The 23,599-nt window shown below is 41.2% G+C and overlaps 2 protein-coding genes and 1 long non-coding RNA gene across 9 annotated transcripts in view; 1 reads left to right on the forward strand and 2 right to left on the reverse strand.

The window, feature by feature from the left end:
* kif13a (kinesin family member 13A) overlaps positions 1 to 20,512 on the reverse strand; it is a 37,236-nt gene extending 16,724 nt beyond the window's left edge. For 4 of the 7 annotated variants that reach the window (XM_011485185.3, XM_011485184.3, XM_011485186.3 and 1 more), the window contains exons 1-13: positions 19,884 to 20,511; positions 19,604 to 19,697; positions 7,839 to 7,851; positions 6,123 to 6,183; positions 5,429 to 5,521; positions 3,960 to 4,140; positions 2,282 to 2,369; positions 1,616 to 1,750; positions 1,419 to 1,531; positions 1,216 to 1,327; positions 914 to 1,126; positions 734 to 844; positions 520 to 654 (exon numbers count right to left, since the gene is read on the reverse strand). In XM_011485185.3, coding sequence (XP_011483487.1) covers positions 520 to 654; positions 734 to 844; positions 914 to 1,126; positions 1,216 to 1,327; positions 1,419 to 1,531; positions 1,616 to 1,750; positions 2,282 to 2,369; positions 3,960 to 4,140; positions 5,429 to 5,521; positions 6,123 to 6,183; positions 7,839 to 7,851; positions 19,604 to 19,697; positions 19,884 to 19,938 — 1,404 coding nt within the window. In that variant the 5' untranslated portion in view covers positions 19,939 to 20,511. Of the gene's footprint in view, positions 1 to 519; positions 655 to 733; positions 845 to 913; positions 1,127 to 1,215; positions 1,328 to 1,418; positions 1,532 to 1,615; positions 1,751 to 2,281; positions 2,370 to 3,959; positions 4,141 to 5,428; positions 5,522 to 6,122; positions 6,184 to 7,838; positions 7,852 to 19,603; positions 19,698 to 19,883 lie in introns of all 7 variants that reach the window. The other 3 variants (XM_020710143.2, XM_011485182.3, XM_011485187.3) reach the window with 2 other exon arrangements.
* Positions 6,190 to 7,837, forward strand: LOC110016652. The gene is made up of 2 exons (XR_002291967.2): positions 6,190 to 7,063; positions 7,562 to 7,837. It is a non-coding gene; the product is annotated as an uncharacterized LOC110016652 (long non-coding RNA).
* Positions 20,513 to 21,566: 1,054 nt separating the features above from the next.
* nhlrc1 (NHL repeat containing E3 ubiquitin protein ligase 1) lies at positions 21,567 to 23,422 on the reverse strand. Its single transcript, XM_004078090.4, has one exon. The coding sequence runs from the start codon at positions 23,228 to 23,230 to the stop codon at positions 22,022 to 22,024; it is 1,209 nt and encodes a 402-aa protein (XP_004078138.1). The 5' UTR covers positions 23,231 to 23,422; the 3' UTR covers positions 21,567 to 22,021.
* Between the last annotated feature and the right edge of the window lie 177 nt (positions 23,423 to 23,599).

A 23,599-nucleotide genomic window follows, 5' to 3' on the forward strand; every position in this document is an offset into this window, starting at 1 on the left:
CGGTCAACACCGGTCATGAAAAGAAATATACTCCAGCAGAAAAAAAACGAATGGAGCAACTGGCAACCTTCCGTAAAGTTTGTGAGGAATGCACCAACCGGAGGAAACTAAGAAGTGTTCTAGATTCATCATCATCGGGGGTGAACATTTTCTCCCTATTTGTCCACTTCTTGTCTTTGTCCAAATAGAAATTTTAAAGAAAAAGTGTCATAAGACGTGTTGGAAAAATACATTTTCAAAATGTCAAATAACGAAGTTAGATTGCTTAATATACATAAACATTATGAGACAAATAAGGAGGTCACCACATTAACTTTCATAGTTGCTCCAAATATATAGAAATCAAAGTTAATTTATATTTTACATCCAGATAAATAAATAAAAATTATAAATAAACAAAAGGAAAAACCTTTAAAAATAAAATAAACTACATGAATAACCAAACTGTGTAACATGCTTTCCTGAACTGGAAAAACAAGCAGAGTAGAAACACTAGTTTAAAAACTTTAACGGTGTTACCTTCAGGTAGTAAACCAGTAGCTCATTCAGGGCAGGATCAGCATTCAGATTCACAAGGAAACACTTGTCTTCCCCCACTTTAATTCCAGAGGTTTCCAAGGAGATGCCCATGCTCTCCAGCTGCTTCTGCCGCTCCTGTTAAAGCAGGTTGTGACAGTAACTGCAAATAAAAGCCGCTCGGTAAGACTACAGCTTGTATGGGTCGTGCACGTACGGTGGCAATCTCCTCTGTTTTCCTCAGCTTCTCCTCCCATGTCACCGTCATCTCCTGAATGAGTTTCTCAGACTCTTCTAGTCTGTCCTTCAGCTCTGGAGCCTTCATAGACTGAGGGAGAAAATCGGTGTGAGAACTTGGGAGCTTTGTCAATCTGCGATGGTCCATCTGTCGTCTCACCTCGGCCTGGGAGAGCTGGACTCTGAGTTTCTCCACCTCCTCCCTGAGCTCTCTGATGATCCGAGCGTTGGGATCTTCATTCACAACTGCATGGTTGACAATTCTCTTGGCTCTGTCGGCGTAACGCAGCGTCGATAGCGTCTCCTCATAGTTATCAGCAGCTGGACTCACTGTGGCTATCATTGCTGTCTTACTGTTTCCTCCAAGGTTGTCCTATAAACACAAATAAAAAACATTAGCTAGTAACAACTATTATGATAACAAAAAGACAAATTTTAAAAATGTGGAATTTGAGGACAAACCTTCAAAAGCCACGTGAGAACTGAGTCTCTGTAAGGAACAAACTTGGGCTTCCCCTTTCCTGAAGACTGGTCAGCCAGAGCGGAGATCACACAGCCTAATGTGGTGAGAGACCTGGATCCATACAGAAGCCCCCCAAGGTGACCCAAAACACGTCACACGGTCAGGCTTCACCAGCAAACTTGACAACAAATCCAACACTTACTTGTTTATATTGCTGCCTTCTTTGAGCCGCTCTCCAGCAGCTCCCGTTTTGGAAACGCGTTCGCTTCCTGCCAGGTCAACCAAACTCATCTTACTCACTTTCTCCCCTGAATTCTGATCATCACAGACACAAGCAATTAATTACAGAAAAAGTGAAAATATCTTTCAAGAGAAAAAAAGAAACAAAAAAAGACTAACTCCAGACTGTAGATCAAAGAGCGTTTGTGTGACGATGATGCTGAAGACGGCGTGCGATCGGCTGCTTTCCTCGTTCATGTTGGTGGCTGCGACTGTGCGAGATTTGTTCCCCTCGGACATTAGCACCTCGATGTCCTGAAAGAATAAAGCAAAGCATAAAGAAAGAGGCCTTATGTTATTACGCGCTCTTACTTTTTAGGTTTTTATTAGCCTGAAACCACATAAATATAATCTGCTTAGTGTGTAGTTTTCTGAATACTGCACATGTGGGAGGTATCCACATGTGGCTGTGATTCATTTCATTTAAATAGGTCTCAGCAGGTTGTGGGAAATCCACTGGACTAAAATCAAGCGGAGCAGAGGAACAGGGTGGAGATGTTTTGCTTCAGCGAGGAAGGATCTGCCAAGGGTTGGTACATAAACTCCATGCAGCTCCATGACTGCAGCCGAACCGGGGAGGGGTCATGAAAGCTGTTGCACGAGGAACAACTTAACCTAAATATTCACTGTGACTTAAATCTGAGGGTTGACAGGGAGAGAAGCTGCTGTGTAAAGGGCCCTAACGGCTGTATGTTTTTAATTATTCCTGTGAGACACTTCAGTGTGAGGGAAAAGTGAGGCCGGCGTCATCCTTCCAGCTTAATGACAGACGAGTGACGGACACACCTCAAAGTTAGTCACAGCTAGCTGGGACAGACCATCCACATACGGACCCAGGACTTTGTGCTCACGGACTTTCAAAGACTGGCGGCTCCTTAAAACACAAAAGAAGGTGAAAGAAAGTTTTACAGTTTCTAACAAAATAACATATAATGTCTGACGTAATTACTAGCATGCAAGTATAGTGTGCTAACAATAGAGTTTGTCTTTTTTAAACTACTGCTACTCTCAAAAATTGTATTTTTAAAGAACAATACATGTTTTTTTCCCTTTTGAATACGAAAATATACATCAAAAGTCAAGAAAAAAACTTTAAGATTTGACATCATTGTTTTACACCACGATGCTAAAAACTTTTAAGGTCATTTGAAACCTGTATTTGCAAGAAAAGAACCACATTTCTGTATTCATATTAATCATTTTCTGTACTTTCTTTTTCATTTATGAGAAGAAAACAAAAGTGTCAAAAAATGTAATGTCAATGTGAACATGTTACTAAAGTGGCAATGCAGAGACTCCTTCAGGTTTATAAAAACTATGAGATAAATTACTATTTAATAGTCGTTGCACAAATTATTTTTTGTGCATTTCACTAAAAAGATTCCCAAAATGAATTAGGTGTTAGATAGACTATTCAGTTTAAGAATTCCAATAATGGAGTCATGATTCACTGAATCATTTTCCCAAAGGTTTCCAATCACTTTAGTACAAATAAATTGTTGTTTATATATTTCTGTTGTCTCATTATTTCTTTTATTTCAACAACGTTCCCTAAAAACCCTTTATTTAATAACATCCCAAGAAAATGTTTTTTTCTTTTTCTAAAAATATCTAGGACTTTTATTTTGGATTGTATTCTTTTTTTCTTTGTTGGTTACATTCTATCTCAAAAGGTTTCTCTGACGCTTTGTCTCTCCATAAATGTTATCAGTATAAAACGTGCTGTATAAATAAAGATGCTTTAAACTGGTTGAAAACCTCAACTGACAGGAACTTGATGAAAAAGAAATGAAGACCTGCAGAGCAGCTTAAACCACAGTTCTTTGCTGCTGACAGCTGAAACACCAATAAATCAGTTGATCTCTAGATGATGTAAAGAAGTTCACTTCAGACAGGAAGATTGTTCAGAGGAGAGAAGGTTTGCTGTGTCTGCAGCCACGGCAGAACTTCAGTCATACTAAGAACCCACCAAATTCAAAGCATTGCTGATGCTTAGTAACCCAGGCAGGAACACAAGAGCAAGAATCTCTCAGGGAAGAAAGAGTGGTTGTTCTCCAAAGTGAAGGTAGCGGCATCTGCAGCACACAGAGGCCTGCAGTGTATCCTCTCTCTTGGACCGTGCTTGCAGGCGGCCGCGACTGCTCTCCTGCTCCCAGCCTCACTAGCAGATGTCCCTGAAACATGCCCATACCCACTCTGTCCGCCAAACCCACATCAGACCACAGAGGCGAAGAATGCAACAGTGTCGGAGGATGATGCTGGCTGCCGCCGCTGCTGCAGGAAATGACTGGGTAGCGCTTCCTACTCAGACTATTCAAGCTACTACACCCAATCCTGACTGCAGTGAAGCACAAAGAGCCGACAGGTCACCGATTCTGTTCAACTGAGTGACTGAATGATCCTGAATGTGTCAGAGAATCCTACCAGCATGTCAAGAGCACCAAACCGCCCGCACACGACTCACCCTTTGGGATCCAGCAGGTCCCGGACTTTTTCATTGTAGATCTCCATGTAGGACACCTCTACCTTGAAAGTGTGGGACTCGTTTGCCTCTTTGTGGACCCTCTCAAACAAACAGCAGCACAGTCGGGGGATCAAACCTGGATGCTCTCCATTACCCATCATGGAAAAGGACTTGCCTGAACCTGGACGCAAAAACAGAGTTGACATGAGCAGAACTACTCTAACAAAATACTCAGGACCGCCTCAACTCAGACTAAACCTAGTCCTCTAATTAGATTAATAATGTATTCCCAACCCCATGGATCTTCTTGCATCAAGATGTCTGCAGGATGGAGAAGTTACAGACCTGCCAGTAGGTTTCTGGAAAACAAGCACTTGTCTGCTAGTTTCTAAGTACGATCAGAATAGATGATTACTTTTATTTACAGTTTATAGTTACAAGTTAGAAATCAAAATAAGTCTATTAATTCATAATAAATCGATCTTGACTTAGAAAATCAATATAGAATTCTATAAATTAATTGATTTAAAATGTGAGAATTCATCATGTCATTAATGAAAGTATCCACCTTTCTTTTGGCTTATATCTATAGACATGATCAAGTGTTTTTAAATAACTAAAAAACATACATTTTAAGAGTGGTTTGAGCATAAATCAACATATAATCCAATAGAATCAGAAACTGAATTAAACCATGGACTTCAAATCCGGTTTGGCAGAGAAAGCCAGCTCTAAAAACAAGACTAATGAACTCACATGTACCGTAGCTTGAAAGTGTTAGAGTTATGGCTTTTTGGTTTATTTGTGCTGATAGAAAGAACAAAATGATGGAAACAACTTTCAGGTCTGAAACTAAATCCAAAGCCTGAATTCTGAGCCCTAAACTTAGATTTTTTTTCTTGCGCAGCTTGCAGCAAAGGGGGTTGAACAGTTTTTATGTTAAACATTGAAGGAGATAAAACTGGGGCTATGTATAAGAACCAAACTACTTCTCTGTAAAATAATAAATGCTAACATTAAAAACTCAAATCAAAGCAGTTCTTTGCCAGACAAAACAGAAATTTGCCTTAAAAATTCAGTTCATAAATTCAATGAATCGATGTTTCATTTCTGTTCATTTTGATTTATTGATTAAAAACAAAAAAATCTTCCATCTAAATAAATAGATGGAAAAAATAGAACTGAATGTTCTACTTTGTCATTTATCTGGTCACATTTAGCATAAATTCATAGGAAGGAGATACACACCCTTTATTACACGTTGTTATGTGTGTGTTCGGCATGTAAAGAATATTTGCAAATTCAAGGTCTCTACGGTCAGCATGAAGATTTCATGTGAGAAAGTTTTCTTTTTTCCAAACGAGTAATCCACCAATGCTGTGAAACATTATACTGTAAAAGCTGAGTAATAGCTGTGTTGTTGTTTTTTTACAATATTATATTATTTTTTTGTTTATGTCATTGATTACCTGTCTGTCCATAGGCAAAAATGCAGGCATTATATCCCTGGAATGCATTTTCAAGTATTCCCTCTCCAAGGCACTTGTACACCACCTCTTGACCTGTCAGAGGAGGAGTTTGTCAAGAGGAGATGGAGGTAAACAGAGGAACAGCTGAGAGGAGTATCTGCTGTGGTTTGATGTCTCTGGTGCAGAGTCGGTGCATTGAAAGGCTTCAGAAAGAAGGTGTGTGATTCACAAAAAGTGTCGGATTCCTGTGTGCTCATGTGGAAACTGTAATGCTGCGCAGAGAAATGTCTTGTGTGAATGGGACAGCTGTTAAATGGGCTAAATAAAGCCCTGGCTCAAAGGCTGGAGGCGGCCTGCCACTAAACAGGCTCATCAATTCAGTACATTGCAGATATTAGCAAAATCCAGGACTGACATTATAGTTGCTCTGCAAAGGATGATTACAAAGTGTATCTTCTCCACAACACAGTAAGTAAACTCGATATAGTCAATGAGATGAATGAAGAAAACGTTTTTAATTTCATTTTGTAGTTAGAGCTCATACTGAGCATGTCCAGAACACACTGTGCTGTGCTGCCAAAAAAAAGCTTCCAGTATGCCCCTTCGGTGGTAATACAAATCTCCCCGTGCCTCTCTGTGCATATGATCGCACATCTGACATGGTGAGGGGTACGCTTCCTCCTTAACCACTCACCGGCATATTTGGGAATGTTGGATTCATCCATGGACCAGAAGCAGTGATCAAAAGCAAACACCTGCAATCAGACAGCATAAAGTGTGTGAGCACGCATCCTCACATTTGTCCGTGCCCGTAACCTGGGCTTTTTTTAGTAGCAGTTGTAATCTGAAGAACACACAGGACAACGGTGCTGTACAGTAAACTTGGCTGAACTTGTCTGAGCATGAGCCTTTTGCGAACCATTGTCCCGCACTTAGCCCATTTCATAAATCTGGGCTCTCCAGAAGAAAAATTCCAGCACCTGTTGGTCCTCATCTCCAAGGAAACTGTAGCTGCTCCCCTTTGTGGACTCCATGGTGTGTCTCATCACACAAAGTGTAACAGCAGAACTCCTTCACAAGCAGGTTAAGCAGCATCTTTGAATGTATTCTTTCAGCAAACGTTCATCTTAAACAGCAAAACTTTATTATATGCACAGCATTCTGTTAAAAACCAGAAAATAATTTTTAAAAAACTGGTTTCTGACAAAAAATTAAGGTTTATTTTATTCTGTTTCTCTCTTCTTTTTTTTTTCTTTAACAGTTTTCCACTTATTTTCATCAATTTGAGGAGACAACTTAGGACTGTTAGGAATGGCCAAATGAAAAGCAAATGCATTTATTTCCAAGGTTTGTCTTACACCTAGAGTATTGAATCTTGACAAGAAGACAGAAAAAACGGTTTTAAAGTGTTCATTTTTTCTGTTTATAGACTGCATAGGAGTTGCACCCTCACCCTCATGCTGTAGAACATGCTGCTGCAGCTGTACTGAAGCATTTCCCTGACACGAATACCAGAACTCCCTTTAAATCAGAACAGATCCAACAGGCCATTGGGCCAGAGGCTGCACCATCAGCATGAGAAGAGCCGCCATCGGGGAGCGCTATGAAAGCAAGACCTCTTGTGACTTCAGACCAGTGAGTGGGTGCTATTCAAAGAAACAAAAGTGCCATCATTCTCAATTAGGAGCAGCTTGGTAACTGGGGCTTCACTGTCCTTTGACCTGTCTTGGTCCAGCCAGGGGGTGTGACAGCACAATGCAGTGCAGCTGATTGGACAAATATTACAAACCAGCAATCAAAATAACAAGCTATATATATATATATATATATATATATATATATATATATATGCCTGACCGCAGACAAAAGTTGCAGACAGCAACGTGTTCGTCTGGCTGGAGGGCTGGAATGGGGCCGCTCAGGTTCACATGCCCCAGAGACCGTGTCCAGCCCAGACGGGAGCGCCCCAGGTCCAGTCAGGAGGCCACACAAAGCCCGTCCCCAGTGTGTGAAGCATCTCCGAGCTAGTCACCAGAGTGTTGTCAAGGGGGGGGGGTGCACTCCAACAATGCAGCTTTGAATGAGCGCACACACACAGCCCTAATGTCCACGCTCATCCCTCTCTCTTTGTAGAGCCTTTGTGAGAGTTCAGGGGATCTGAGATGGCTGACACATTCACACGGACATCCATCCGGCTCCTGCTGACCAACCAAACCACCAAAACGCTCTCAATCATGTCCCTGGAGACAACGTCACAAATGTGAGACAGTGGATCTGTGCAGACGCCTCAGCCACAAGACATACAGGGACATCTATCAAGAGTTTATCATCCGAGACCTTTCAAACGTCATGATGATGAGCAGTGGTTCCTGTAAAAATGAAAAAAATTAAATAGATATGAAATACGCACCTTAGACTGTTTCCTGATGAAGCCGAGTGTACATCCCCAGCAGAAAAACCCGCAGATCCACCGGAAACAGGAAACAACACAATTAGCATCAACTGACACTTAGAGGAACTTCTTCCCACAACAAAAATATCGTTTAATCCCGTAAACCGTTAAGATTCTTCATCACTCCTGCATTTATTCATCCCACAACCCATGGCAGGTCCTGGTGGTAGCTGCTGCTGTGATTGGGTTCATAATTGGTCCAGTGGAGCGTGAGGAAGAGGAAGAGATTTAAGATTCAATGTCCCACTGACTCTGTTGAACAAATAGCTCTTATTCCTGTGGACTTAACACAGAGGCCAGTTTGGGGAGGTTTCACTCGCCGTTGCTGGCTGCCGGAAATAAGAACAAAAGGGCTGTACATGAGCCGGAGTTATGCAAAGATGTTCTCCCAAATGACAATGGTCTTTAAACTATGCTGCTCCTTAACAAAACACAAAGTTTATTCTGCATGCGGCCAAAAACAGAAGAAAAAATAAAAAAAGAGTCCAACAGATCCATGACCAGCATGGTCCCTGAATATCTGCATGATTCATTGAACTGTCAGCAGATTCCTGCTGTAGACGCCTGCTGGCACTGAGACAGAGGAGGGCATCACCTTCATGAGGCATCTAATATTGTGCCGACTTCTTCAGAACAAATGAAACCCTGCACCAGAGTCTTTACGCAAATCTGACCCCAGTCCCCACACAGCTGCCGGGTTAATTACTCCTTCCAGATTCATTGTCTTCATGCAAAACACTCTCAAAATAAGGGAGTCCTCTCAGTTGCTTTTATTTAGGCCATTAGCTGTTGAAAATTCACTATAAAGAAAAGATGGGAATAAAGTAAGTAGGTAGACGAGGGTTGTGTGATTTCAGTCTCTATGAATGTGAATATATGACAGTGGCAGCATGGTGGCAGAGTGCTAAGACTGCTGCAGAGACGTCCTCTGGTTTGTCCTTCCATGACACGAGACATCCAGGAAATATTATACACAGATGAGAAAGCAGAGCTTCGTAGTGGTGATGTTTAGGCAGTTTTCCTTTATAAGACTTCATGGAGCACAAAGGACAGGAAGTAGCAGAAGTTGTCCTTCCAACAGAAAGCAGTCAGTCAGCTGCTGGTGTCACCTAGTGTTTCTGTCTTATTGTTAATCTTATTGTATGTTCAGTTAATACGGCCCATTTAGCGATGCAAAGAATGCTGGAAATGACAATGGGAGGAACTGTTAGCAACTTGCTATATTTAGGATGAATATGCAATAACTTCTTGATGCACTAAGGGTGGGAACCACAGGATAAGTCACGGTAGAAACTCAAATGTGCTAAATTTCCAATGAGATAACGATAGAAAAAAATCTGCATTAATTAATAGATCAATGGTTTAGAGGAAAACATGAATTTAAGCTGTTGGTACATATCCTAATTTGATCATTTGAGAACACTTCCTTAAAACCCATTTCACACTGCTCTGCATCAGATTTCATCATCTCAGATAGTCCACTTCGTTTGAAGGCTCAATGAAATATTTCATCATATGTGAAAGTGTCCCCACTTTTCACAAACTTCTGTCATTACACGTTCAGAACTTTCCTAATTTTACTGGTTTTACAAAAAAGAGGGGTGTACTTCAATGCTTTTCCAAGACTTTTTTCACAAGATTTTTGGGGGATTCTGTTTTTAAACCTGTGTCTTTATAACACAACATGTCTGGCCACACAGATTTGGATGTAATCTCTCTAATCACTTTAACAATGTGTGTCACTCCTAGCTTTTAGGTGTTCAGATTGAGAAAAACATGCTTAATCATGTCAGTATATTTGACTATTTTAACAAAGATCAACACACCAAGCATAGCACCTAGCTAAAAAATAAACTCCTAACTCATAATTTTTGTGTTTATTTATTGCAAAACAGTAAACTAAACAAGTACAGTAAAAATGCAAACTTTTTAGAGAACATAAGGAAAAAACGGAGCACATTTTCATTTGTTTTGTTCTATTCAAGAAATCCTTCCAGCAGCGGTGTAGATGAAAGAATGAAGCCCACAGGCGACTATCAGCATGCATGTCTAATCACATTCTGACCACTTATTAAAAGGCGCAGCCGCTGCACGGCCCAAAAACGGGACCCACATGTGTGACACCCAAGTGCCAGACCGCATCATGTTCTGACTTTCTGGCTGCAGCAGATGCACTCGGCTGCTGCAGCCTCAGTGTAGCAGGACTATGAATCATGAAACTCCTTTTGGGGCCTGGCTTTGGAGCATCAAAGCTCAGGCTAAACTGATGCCGTAGCAAACCAGACGTGTCCGCTACTTATCAGAGGAATCCCGTGAGTGTGGATGGAGAACACAAACATGACATCTTTTGCCGTTTTCCATAGGATTTGTCCTTACTTGGAAAAAATAAAAAGAAATAGAAGCTGGAATAGCCCTAGTGGAATCCCCCCTGCTGTCATGGAGCTGGATTAAGGCCACTGTGTTATTATGCCACCAAAAGACTCTCCAGATTAATCTTTTGTGTTTTCCAACATTAAAAGCATTTTTCTACTCTTACAAATGACAATGCATTTAGTCAAACTCAAGCAGATTAGACTGGCTCCGCAAAATATTTTCTTTTTCAGCCTTAAAATAGAAGTTTGAAGCTAATATAGCCTTCAATAAAACAAGAATAAACAAATGTCATAGCCACACGCTTGGCAGGAATCAATATTTCCATAACTTTGATGGCATGTTCTTTTCTAAAATAGAAGCTCATGTGGAAACTGTTCTAGATGTCACAACACAGCTCTGTGCGCACTCATAAACATTGCAGAAATTCTATTAGCACTTTCAAAGATACCTCTTGATCTATTGCAGAGGCCACGCCTCCTCCAACCCTTTAGCCTCCTTGACCTACATCTTCCTGACTTCCTCATGTTAAGCTGCCAACATACTGGAAAGTCCCACTCCAATCATGTTTTTGACTGTTAAAGTATTCCTAGTGTTCTTTTTATTGGGATTTTAGCTAAATAAAAATTAAAAAACGATCATTTTCTAGGACAGTTTCTGCAGAGCGGCAGTAGTTCATTAGTAATTTGCAGCTGAGTTGTAGGCATAGAGCAACCCCGCCCCCTTTCCCCTCCCCGCTGCTGAGAGCTCTGAGCGGGGAGATTGTGGCTTGCCCAGTGTATTTTCTCTCACAAATAAGTTTTTTTTCTGCTCCTGATTTACAGTGATTTGAATAAAGAAATACTCAGAAGTGCATTTCACACTTAATTTTCTTTATTCAAGTCCACCATTGTCACAAAAATGCCGCAATAACATTTTAAAAAGACCAAAAACATATTTTTCATGAGAGTGGGTCTTTAAGAAAATGACAATCTATTATACTAACCTGCTAAACACCATACTGAAGAGTCTGTGTGTGTTTAAGTGTTGGGTGCCAGAGCATTCTGCTCTCACAGGCTGCTCACTTCAAAAAGCCTACCGGTATGTTTAGCACAGAATCCTACAGTCCCCACCCACTGGAAGCAGAGGTCATCCTGCTGCACAAACATCTCCTGCGTTCCTACAACTGACTGAAGTTAGGACGATTCCAAGAAAGTATAGGGCCTGATGCAAAACTGACCTGCCCGACATCTATAAAGAATGACAAGTCCACAAGGAAAGAAAAAAAAACATGTTGGAGGTGTATATGGAGGACATCTGAAGGAATTTCTGACTTGAAACTGAAGGAAGTCAGCTGCCTGATGACAAAAACAGACTGATCCAAGTTACTGAGACCGCTAACTCCAGCCGCACAAACAATGTCTGGAACTTCTTACACGATTCTCACATGGGAAGCCACTCCTGCTTCAAGGCGCCTTTAGCTTCATTACATAATCAACATTATGGTCCTATTTTTGCCGACACCACAAAAAAAAAAAAGTTACAAGTAAAAACCTCACGTTTAAATCCTTAATAAAAACATCTTGTTTTCAGCTTATTCACCAAATATTTACAAGGTATTTAAATCTGTAGCAAATGAGGCTGAACTTCATTTGTCCTTTTGCAGTTTGCACATTTAGTGCCGTTGTTCCCACACTCCTTAAATGAGGATAAATCCTTGGGGATCACAAAGAAAATAGAGAGATTAGGTTTACTTGATGACAAACTATGCATACCCCTATGAAAGTGCATTAACATTTGAAAAGGGAAGCATTTCATCCATTTTTTTTTGCTACTCTAAGACTTTATTCTTGCCAAAGCAGCTTCTTCTGACAGTGTTTCAATGTGAAATCCAAATTCCAAAAAACAGCCTCAATCCAACAGCCTCGCCACCGGCAAGACACATGATGCTCATGCCGCCTTCAGCATGGGGCCTCCGCGTTTCCATAACAAACATTAGCAACATGGCATATGATGCAGGAAGGGTCTAATTTAATCCTCTCTGGCATTTCTAACGACACAATGAGAAGTCGTTTCAGCAGGCTGTGGAGAAGGGAGCTCAACCCAAAACATTGGGTAAACCCTGAGCACATGTGTCTGCATAGTGTTGCTGCGAGTGAGCGTGCTCAGGAAGTTCAAAACATTTTAGCAGAAAGAAGGAGAGGTAAATGTTCAGTTCTGTGTCTAAATGAGCAGAATATTCTACACAGGCTCAGGAAGGGGATTTGTCAACTTCCACCACATGAGAAACAAAACTAAAAACAAAACCCATGTGACAGTAATTTAGTAAAAATAAATACATAAAACAAAAGGGAAACTCTAAAGAAAGCTGTAACAGAAGTAAGAAAGTGCATGTAGATGTGTTGCCCCCCCAGTATGAAAGCCACATCTGAGATTAATAAGGCACAGGCTTGACAAAGGAGGAGGGCGCCGTTTCATTTTTCTTTTCAGTTCCGGATCAAGACGTAAACAATGTCCCACCCTCTAAACAAATACAGTGAACGGTCCCCAAGGGACGCCAATTGTTTCTGTGATCGCGGTCCTATAGCACTTTCTCAAACTAGCATGAAAACAACTTAACCGAGAAAATGTGGGCTAACGTGGGGAATAATGGCCCAGCTGACTGAGAACAAGATGACACTGACTGGAAAGGTTGATTATTGGCACATAACGCAAAACGGGAAGACAAAGAGAACATTCCAGAGGGCAGCCACCGCACAAGGCAGCATTGTCATTTGGGGTTGTTATGGAAAGGCCGATTACATTCAGCAACCTCAGACAAAAAATAATAATAATGATTCCGACTTCAAAAACCTTAAAACACTACCAGTTGTATTTAACGCAAATGTCTGAGCTGCATTATAGCCACAGATAATAACAATAAAAGGCAGGGCAGAGAAATGCAGAGTTCATGGGAATTTTCCATCACAAAAACTCAGCCTGAAAAATCTGTAGAGGAGAAATGGTTTGTTAGTGTGTCGCCCCATACTGCCACAGGTGGATGACAGATGGTGTGAGGCACGGTGGCTCATATATGTAGCTTCATGTCTATAGCAATGCATTGACTGGTTCAAATCATGCGCACTGCCTGGTTGAAAGTTGTACTCTTTCAGTCGTGTGTATTGCTTATAGGAGGGTGAAAACCAACTGCGCCAATAAAACCAAGACCTCGAGGTCAACAGTCAAATCATCACAACTAATTGATAGGTAAATGGTAAAATGGCGTATACTTATATAGCGCCTTTCTTCCTACAAGGACAAAGCGCTTTACAGTCACAGACCCATTCACCCAGTCACACACACATTCACACACACAGTCACACACTGATGGTCGCTCCGCTGCCAAACACAGGTGCCCGCCTACCACCAGAGGCAAGGTGGGGTTCAGTGTCTTGCCCAAGGACACTTCGACTCATGGGCGTGCAAGGCGGGAATTGAACCTGCAACCTTACGATCATGGGATGACCGCCCTACCGCTGCACCACGGCCGCCCCTAGATAGGCCAGTTAACTGCCACATTATATGTCCCTGTACATGCATAACTTGCAACAGCTTGGAGAAACTGAATAAATAACTGTGATATTTTTTAAAAACCAGTTATTTTTTGCTGCATTCAATGGAAGTATAGACTTCTTGTTTTTATCATCTTAAAAATATTGCAAAGCTGAGTTCAATTGTGTCGCGTTCTGAGTTGGAGATGCTCATCCATGCTTTTATATCATCTCGCCTTGATTACTGCAACTCCATCTTCACATGTTTACCGGTAAGCAAAAAATCTTTAGAACGGCTCCAGGTTGTCCAGAACGCTGCTGCAAGGCTTTTTACTACATCATTTAAGTTTTCCCCACGTCACCCCGTCGTTTATCCAGCTGCACTGGCTCCCCATCCGCTACCGAATGCATTTTAAAATCCTGGTTTTAACATACACAGCTCTTAATACCCAAGCGCCAGTCTACATAAAAGACCTTTTGCAGCCGTACACTCCCAGCAGATCCCTGAGATCTTGTGACCAGGGTCTGCTGGTTGTTAAAAGAACATGTTTAAAGACTAGAGGTGACAGAGCCTTTACAGCAGTGGCTCCATCCCTCTGGAACTCCCTTCCTCTCAGCCTCAGATCTGCAGACTCAGTGTTTTCTTTTAAAAAAACAGCTAAAAACCTATCTTTTTAAAATAGCATTTTCTTAATAATTTATTATTTTCTGTGTTTTACTATGTTTTATTGTGTTTTATCGTGTTTTATTGTGAAGCATTTTGTGATTTTTATCTTGATAGGTGCTATACAAATAAAGTTTATTATTATTATTTATTGTGACTCATTGTGTCAATGCATCTTGAACAGATGTGATAGATGGTAAAACGAAGCCTCCAGAGTTAGTGTTTGAAACATGAGTAACTATTAACTTTTTAACATCGCAGATGTTGCCGGCAACACCTAAATAACACGCTCTTTGACATACTGTAACTTTTTAACCGCGTATGCAGGAAAACTTCTAATTCTTGGAGGGGAACTGTCAGAAGTAGCTGGTTTACGTTGGTTGCATAAGCAGTTCACTACACAGTGTTGCAAATCAGCGCAATGCTACTTCAAAATCCACTGGAATTACATAAATGGTTGAGTTACAGTTGTCAAAAGAGCATCAATACTGGAGCTAAAGCTTCAGCGTTTAAGAGTGGAAACAATGGAGTCTAAGTGTTGGAATGAATTAGCTGAATTCTGACAGAAAAACAAGAACAGACATTTTCCTGGAGTTTATAACTCAGCTATCCAAAGAGGTTCAAGATCATCAAAAGATAAAGAAGGAGGAGCATCCTGACACTCAAAGTCCTAATTAGGGTTTTTTTCTCCGCATCAACCACACCATGATGTCTAAGCAAGATAACAGCAGCTGGTGCAGATAACCTCAAATGAGCTCTTGTAACCATCAGAGATATGAACAGATTAGAGGGGAAATTACAAGCTTGGGTAGAGACATTATCAGATAAAGACACGTTTTCACTGGTCCTCCTGAAAATCCAGAACTGCAGTGCGACAGAAAAAAACAGGATGTACGATGAAATTAACGTGAATTTGTGACTCAAATGTGGTCGCTTTTAGCCTCTTGCTACAGCTCTTTGTCTCCTGACATAAATACACAGAGAGGAGATTTACATGCATAAAGAAGAGCCTTCTACACTTAATGGCCCCGTATTAAGTTGTTTCCCATCCACAGGCATGCTGGGGCTTGACAGAAGATATGGCCCCGTCGTGTGAGTCTTTGACTCCTTTCTTTTAGTGGAGCTTCAGGCCTCTCCAGTTCAGATAGCAGCCTCAGGTATTTCCAAGCCTTTTCACCTCCCACCTCGACTGAACGCCTACGAGGAGCAGTCTGGAGGATGAAAGTAAAAACGGCCTTTCCCAGACTCCTGTTTCAAATATGCCATTCGTCATAAGATACAGATGAAAGGTGAAGCTTTGGAAATGCTACAGCTCGGTCGCAATCTAAGTTTCATTTGCCCTTGGGTGTTCGTGTCTGAGGCAAAGCAGGGGAGGGTGTGGGTCGTGAGTGTAGCCATAATACCACAAAGAACTAGGCTCAATCATCAAAGGTAATCCCTCATAACTTTGCAACAATCCTTACGCGACTCCAATTTTTGAAGTTTCTATGAAGACGGATCCACTCGGTTGAACACATTCTGTCACAAAAATATTTGATCAACAAACCAACCCTCACCCAAGACGTCTTCTTGGAATTCTACCATTATTAATTGGAAATCCTGAAAACAACACAGCAGCCCCTCTGAGTTTGTAAACTACAGTTTAATCATGAGTTTTAAGAAAAGCAAGCAACTGTAGCATCATAATAAATGTTTTATAAAAAGTCTCTCATCAGAGCATCCCCTTGAGACGCACAGTGTTCCCATGGTCTCGGCCCTGCAATCATTTTTGGCGTGCAAATACCGGATAAATCCAACACATCTCCAAAGCCCATGAACAGGTGCCTTCAAGACATGGCAAAGTCTCAGCAATCAGGGTTGAGGCTCCCATGAGCAGCAAAGAGAAAAATTATATGGTTTGAGAAAGCCAAGGTAGTCTAAACACACTGACCCAAAACACACACACTGAAATGCTAACAAAAAATTATATGCCCAGACTTCACCGTGGCCTAGATATGAAGAAGCTGTAGAAAACTGCACCGCTCCTACTTATAAAAGTGGTAAAAATCAAAACAATATTGAATTATGATAAAATCTAAGCAGTAACTGTTGGGATGTGAAACTAAGACATAGATGTTTCCATTTAAGGTGACGGGAAATGTTCATTTCCCCTTCTTCAACAGGTAAGAATCATTGACTGTACACGAGAACTCGACCGAGTGAGTGAGACGTCACACATAGAAAATTACTTGCTTCCGGTTCAATCAAAGTGAATTCAATTCAGTCGCCATTTTTTTGCATTGTGGCCATGTTGGAACCAGAGATCCACAGTAAGCAGTGATTGGTCAGAGTCATTCTGAGTCTACATTTCTATGGCAACCACTCTCTTCAATCAATAATAAGCAAGTAAGAAGACCACACCCCTTCCACTGAAAGCAGACTCAATCAGTCAAATGTTTTGAACGCTCAACATGAGACCACATACTTTTATTGAGGCATCTGATTAGCCAATTTATAACTTGAACAACCTGCACAACAACAAAAATATGAAGAAAAAAATTAGATAAACGAGAACGTGTTAAAAAGAAGGTAGCAGAGCAAAAATGGTTATTCTGACAAATTTAATGACTGACTAATTGCTGTTTATTTATCAATGGTTTTTTGGGACCGACTGGTACTTCCTATTTGGAAACGCCAGCGGGGAGGGGATACTCAGTCTAGTTGTCTTATACAGTCAATGGTAAGAACAGAGAGACGTGGTGTCAAGATTCAAACTGTAGTTACAGAATGAGCAGCGCTTATGCAGACACTGGAGCTCAAGAGTTGCATTCACACCTCCAAAGTCTCATGCCGGGCAACTTTTTGTTCCGCCTGGTTCCACATATGCAAGTGTTGAATGCGATTTGTTTAATTGCTGGGAGCGCAGCCACCTCGTGGCAATTACTGCTCTGATAATTGCCTTAAATGCAGGTTGGTGTGAGGAGATCCTGGCAGAGCAAGCTCATTTCCATCAGTCGTATTTGCATAGGGAAGCAGGAAAAAAGGTGTTACAGTTTAACACGGTGACTCATGAGAAAACCTTGACTGTGTATTTGCCTCTCATGACCTCACTGCTAGTAACCATGAGGGGAATTTATTTTTCTACAGCCCAAGGATCTGTTTGCTCATTTAAAACTTAAAAACCAAAAGGACTTTTGCTTTCCTATAATGACCATTCTCTTAGATTGTCTGCGTGCCTGTGGATATCAGGTCAGGTGTGCAATCATGTGTAAAAATAACAAAAAGGGGGCTAAATTACATTGCAGCTTTTGGCGGCAAAAAAAACCCCATCTCTGACTGATGCTAACAGGCAGAACATTTACAAGCATTCAGTCGTCACTAAAATACATGCTGTGCAATCACCCCATTACAATAGGAAAGAATGTTTGCAGAAAAAGACGTCCAGTGAGCTCCAGTGTGGTATTTGTTTCAGTAAAGATTTTCCCATCACTGTCAGCAATGTCGGCTGTAAAGAAAACAAATTGATCGCTTGATGGTACATAGAATGTAACACTACTATAATATGATATAATATTGTAAACACAGGACATTTACACAATTACAGAAAGGATGGAGATGAAGCAGAAAGCAGAAAAGATGTCCACATTGGCAGTGACTGTCAATTATGTGTCGGGTTTAAGGACCCGTTTCTAATTTGATTCAAAAACAAAACATTGTATTTGTAATACAGTGGTCCATAGCTGTATCGTTGTTCACCCTATGCGGTCTTGCTGATTTATTTTCAATACAATTTTGCATGCTTTTATTTTTGAACAGCACACTTTGTTCTGCGTCCTGATTGGTTGTAGACCTTATCAACTAACCTCCTCCATGCCATGTGTCAAGACTATTAAGTTTATATATACAGTCAATGCCAAAGTTTAGTTTCCCAAATCTATAAATCTTCAATCGCGAGCAGATCTTTTTTTTCATTATATAACAGCATATTGGACTTATTTTTCTAAAAACGTTTAAATCTTCTATAAAATCTTCATGTCTGTCTGAGAAAAGAGAGTAGTTAACGTTTTTTACAGCAACAAAACATTTGCAATTCTATTTCATCCATTCACCTATCGCAGATTATTTTTAGAACATAAACGCTTCAATAAACGAGGGACCCCTGTATTGACTTAAAGTGCCTCCAGACTAAATCAGTATTAACCTACAACATTCATTAGGCATTTAAACACTGCCTATGAGGGCAAACCATCAAACAATGTTTAATTCAAACCTTGTACCAATCTACAGACTTCCTATTTGTATTAAATAGAGAACTTCCAATAAAAAAAGCTTTATTTCATAATAATGAGCTCTGTCATTCTGACTCCATTAACTTGGAAGGCTACGTTCAGCAGATGTGACAATGCAATCGCCATATCAGCAGTGATGGCACTGCTTTTGTCTAAAAAAAAAAAAAAAGCTTCTTCATCGATCTTCTTTGTTCTCTGTTCTTAAATTTCTTGTTTCCAACCATATCTACCGGAGAGAAAAGCTGCTTTCCCTTTTAAACTTCTGCTAAAAAGTTCATATCTGTTCATCTACACACCAACCCCTTCCAGTAGATCTATGGAAAGATCTCTCCACTTCATAGTTTGGATTTCACTCTGACATTTCGAGACCTTTGGCAGACAGGTATGTGCTTTTCCTATATAGGACAAAAGTCATGAGTGGGGTCAGTGGTGGGTTTGTGGAGACTCCTAAAAAAAATATTGATCTGAAAAGGAACCAGAGCCCTGCACAGACACACTCAAAGGTAGAGCACACATAGCAGAGAAGTTATGGCTCATTATCATTACAGCAATTGGTATTGGAAAATTTGTATAAATTATAGCTTGGTGCCATGTGCAAAATGCAGTGCAATAGAATATTCCTGCTGGACCATATTCTGTGACTGTCAAGAAGGAGACGTCCACCCTCCAGAGAAAACCACCTACAGACAATTGAGTTTGATTGGTGGTGATTTGCTCATCTGGAGTGCTACAGTTGCTGTACGACAGATTACCTTTCATTAGAGAACTAACCCTGTGTTTTTCCTGCCCTTCCACTGACATTTATACCCAAGTGTCAAGATGAACTCGCGCTGACTCAACATTTCTCGCCTCACGTGTGTGACTGTGAGCCTAACTGGATTTGACGAATACAGTGGAGTCGGCCTCGGTTACCTGCTGTTCTCTCCTTTCGCGTTGGAGGGTGGAGGGTGCAGGACGGTTTGGTTGTCCTCCATATCCACGACACATTTAGTGTTCAATTCAATCTCTGCAGAGATAAGATTATTATTATTATTATTATTATTTATTAAGGGGGGAGGGGTGTTTGAGGGATTATTTTGTGAAAACCGCGCACGAGCGACACTTCCATCGTTTCAAAACTCAAAGCAACAATGACGAAGAAAGGGGAAAAAAGTTGAAGTGTAAATGTGAGCGCGCGAGGAGATATACTTACCCCTGCGGTTCATGGGCCGAACTCTCACCGCAACTTTTACCTTTGTATCCGACATTTTCGTCCACTTTTTTTTTTTTTACTCCCACCCGTCTGTCTGAGAGCTCAGAGTGCAGTCTGTGAATCCCCGACAAGAAGAACAAGCCCGGGCTTCTGCCGGCGAAAGGGGCAGCAGACGCGAGTCAAAAATGTCCCGAAATGCTCCAGACTTCTTCGAGGCGAAGACATGGAAATAAGTTCCGTTCCCCGCTCTCCTCTAAATCCATCCGAGTTGGCCTCTTGTGCCTCTGAAGCCCTCCGCTCCAGCGCCAGACAGCATCTCCACCGCCATCTTCCGCTGGGAGCAACGACTGCTCTCCTCTGGCACACGGGGGAGGCTGCGGCTCTCAGGGGGGAGAGAGGGTGGACGGGCCGCGCCGCTCATCAGGAGGAAAACATCAACGAGCGTTAATGTTGGTCTGTGACAGACTGCTCCACATCCAGCAGCAATGAATGTGGCGGACGAATCCAATGCTGAGGCGAACTTCAGTGACTGAGTCAAGAAGCTTTCTGGTGCTAAAACTTTTTTAGGGTTTCATCACGAGATCCACAGTGGAGAGTGACTAAACTAAACACCCTCTGGAAATTTTTTGGACATGGCACCTTTAAGCCTGGAAACGTAAAAAAAAAAAGACTAAAATTTGAATTTAACTCTTTACTTTCTTATGGAAATCTGCATGATCCAGTCGTTTGTTCTCCAATAAGCAATCTCATAAATCCATATAAACACAGTATTTGTTTTTTTTAACTTAATATCAAAAATAATAAGACAAAATTTACAATACTACATTTTTTTCCAAGCTGCAAGTTTTCAACAATTATTATACTTTTTTTTTTTTTTTTTTAGAAATAAAGTTATTTAACCACTTTTTTCTACATTTTAAAGACCAACACCAATAACAATTATGTTTATGGTGTTTTTAACATGTTCTCTTGTGGCATTTTTTTCATGATGCCGGACATACATAGACATATTTAAAGAAAATTAGGCTTTTCTTAGTATTTCTTTAATCAAATCATTGAAGCTGGATGGTTCAGTTGTAGGACTGGTGCATGGGAAATCATTGTGTAGCCACAGGAGCAGTCCCCAACCCAGATGAAATACAGTCAGGAAGGGCTTCCGGCATTAAAAATCTCTGCCAAACCACTTGTGGGAATTAGTGAAAGCTGATTTACTGTGGCAACCTCTGAAAGGATTTGCCTAAGGGTGAACAACAACAACTTTATTCAAATTGTTGTGAATCAGAAGCAGACAAAAAAATGCAGTTGGAAAACGGCATGTTGTCATGATGTAGGTGCTACAAATGGTAGGTCACAAGCCCCATTCTCCGCACCATTGGGATGTATCCACTTGCAGACAAATAGATCTATGACTATCTTCCTTTTCCTTCATGGCATCTGGCTCAAAACGGTTTGGCTGGATAGCTGCAAAATTGCTCACCATTTTTGCAGCACCAGTAATGTTAGATTGGGGGATGTTGCTGGGATGTAAGCTAACATGAGAAAGTGTAAACAGAAGGATGTCTGTTTAATTAGAGGCAAATTCTAAGGATCTACCATCGCTCTATGTCCTAGAAAATGACCGTTTTTTTTTTTTCATTTTGCCTAAAAACTCAATAATTGTAAATAAAAGACTACTTGGAAAGCTTTTACAATAGATCTAAAGAGGATTGGAGTGGGAATAATTTTTATTTCTGCATACATTTTATAACGGTTTAGAATTCAAAAAACTGCATACATTCCTAGCTAACTACATCCACACACCCAACACTGTCATGTTTGGCATATAATACTGATGACTCCCTTTAATGCCTTACAAATATTACTTATTTCCCAGTGGTGGAGGTCTTTTTAAGCTTAAAGTTATAACAAATGCACGAACTACAAAGATACTGGACAAATCTCATCCGGGAAAAATCTATCCAAATTTTGACAAATCATCAATTTAACTAATAAGAACCAATGGCGACATGTGTAAGAGAAAGACATCAGAAATGTGTTCTGAGATCCACTTGGTCAGTGGTACAGTAGATCCCGCATAGTATTGCTCTAATGAAAAATGGGTCTGGGTTCAGATCTAACATGTTTTGTAAGCATATGCTTTATTCAGGTTTATTAGAGAAAATCTTGACTGTGTGGTCACCACCATCCAGAGTGATGAGCATGTCATTTAGTAACACCAAACTAACAGGTCTGATAAGATGATTACCAACAATAGGAGTTAGAACTGGGCCATTTTCAAGCTTCCCTAAACTCCAAATAAACCCCTGATAAGGATCTGTCACTATTACAGCTCCATCTCTATCAAAGCTCAAAGCTGACATGTTCAGCTGTACTGTTGACTGCAGAGTCAGGCTGAAACTGTCCGTCTGGTAAATGAGGTGGAAGTCTTTTGTAAATACTCTCAGCCGTCTGTATGGGCGTCCCTCTGCGGGATGTGGGACGTCAGTTGGGTGCTCCATCACCGCCGTGTTTCCAGTCAGCCGACAACATGCCACCGCTCTGGGACACTGAAGATCTGAGATGGCTTTATGACACTCTACAATGACACGTTGACTGTAGTCCACTTTCATCCTGGTCAGTACTCCAGCCTGAGCGTCTGAGACTAGGAGGTGCCCAGAGATGTGTATGTCTACACCCCAGGGCAACTGGAAGGAGTCCTTGATTGTTATTAAATGATCCCCCCTGGAGGTGAAAACCTTGACAGCTCTGTCTCCTGGATCTGTCACTACAACGCAGCCAGCAGGAGTCACCGCCACATCCATTGGGAAACAGATTTCTCCCACGGCTTTTCCTCTTTTCCCAAAACTGTGCAGTTTCCTTCCCAGTGTGCTGAAAACCACCACCCTTTTCTCTCCATCGTGGACAATAACTAATGTCCCAGAAGACCCCAAAGCAGCAATTCCAGTGGGGTTGATCAGAGTCCCCCATCCCCCAAAAGAAGTTTGCAGCTGCAGAGCTGCGCGAGTCAGACTAGAGGTTCTGTGAGGACGATCGGGGGAAGAAGGCCTCCATGGCAATACAAGCTCTTGCAAGTCATTAAGAGCCTGGCATGGAGATGTGCTGTCAACACTGCACAGCTGTCGACAGAATGGGCACTCCAGCTTCCCTAGAAGAGGGTGGGACAAAGCCGTGATGCATTCCAGGCAGAGAACATGGCCACAGCAAAGGTTTTGCGGTCTTCTTCCTCTCTGCTCAGAATTAAATGGCTCAAAGCAGACTTTGCACTCCAGCAAGTTGATCCGGATCTCTCCGAGCGTCCTCTCTGGATTCAGGTAGCTACATCCTGGGAGACCAGGACTCTTGTCCATGGTGAATGATACGCTCCTATGGATTCTTTAATTATTTAGTTAGCTCACACAGACTGACAACCAAAAGCTCAGTGAGATGCATGGTGAGAGCACAGGGCCTCCATGGTACTGTGTAAACACGTGCCTCCTGCTTTGAGGCCTACTTGGTCACGTGGTATCTTAAATTCAACAAAGGTTCTCTGCTGCCCTCCACTGGAAATCAGTTTGCACATTTTAAAGTCATTTTGTGACCAATGTTCCTTCAAATCTTGAGGAAAATATTTAAAAAAATCAAAAGCACAGTGGAAAACAGCAAAACTGATTCACTTAATATCATAATTTACATAATAATCATGCTCAACTCCAGTTCCTCTCAGATACTACTTTTTT

The sequence above is a fragment of the Oryzias latipes genome, chromosome 16, assembly GCF_002234675.1.
Source record: "Oryzias latipes chromosome 16, ASM223467v1".
Classification (NCBI taxonomy): Eukaryota; Metazoa; Chordata; class Actinopteri; order Beloniformes; family Adrianichthyidae; genus Oryzias; species Oryzias latipes.

Excerpts from the sequence above, each read along its gene's own strand:
- nhlrc1 (XM_004078090.4), bottom strand. The coding sequence starts at position 23,230 with ATGGACAAGAGTCCTGGTCTCCCAGGATGTAGCTACCTGAATCCAGAG.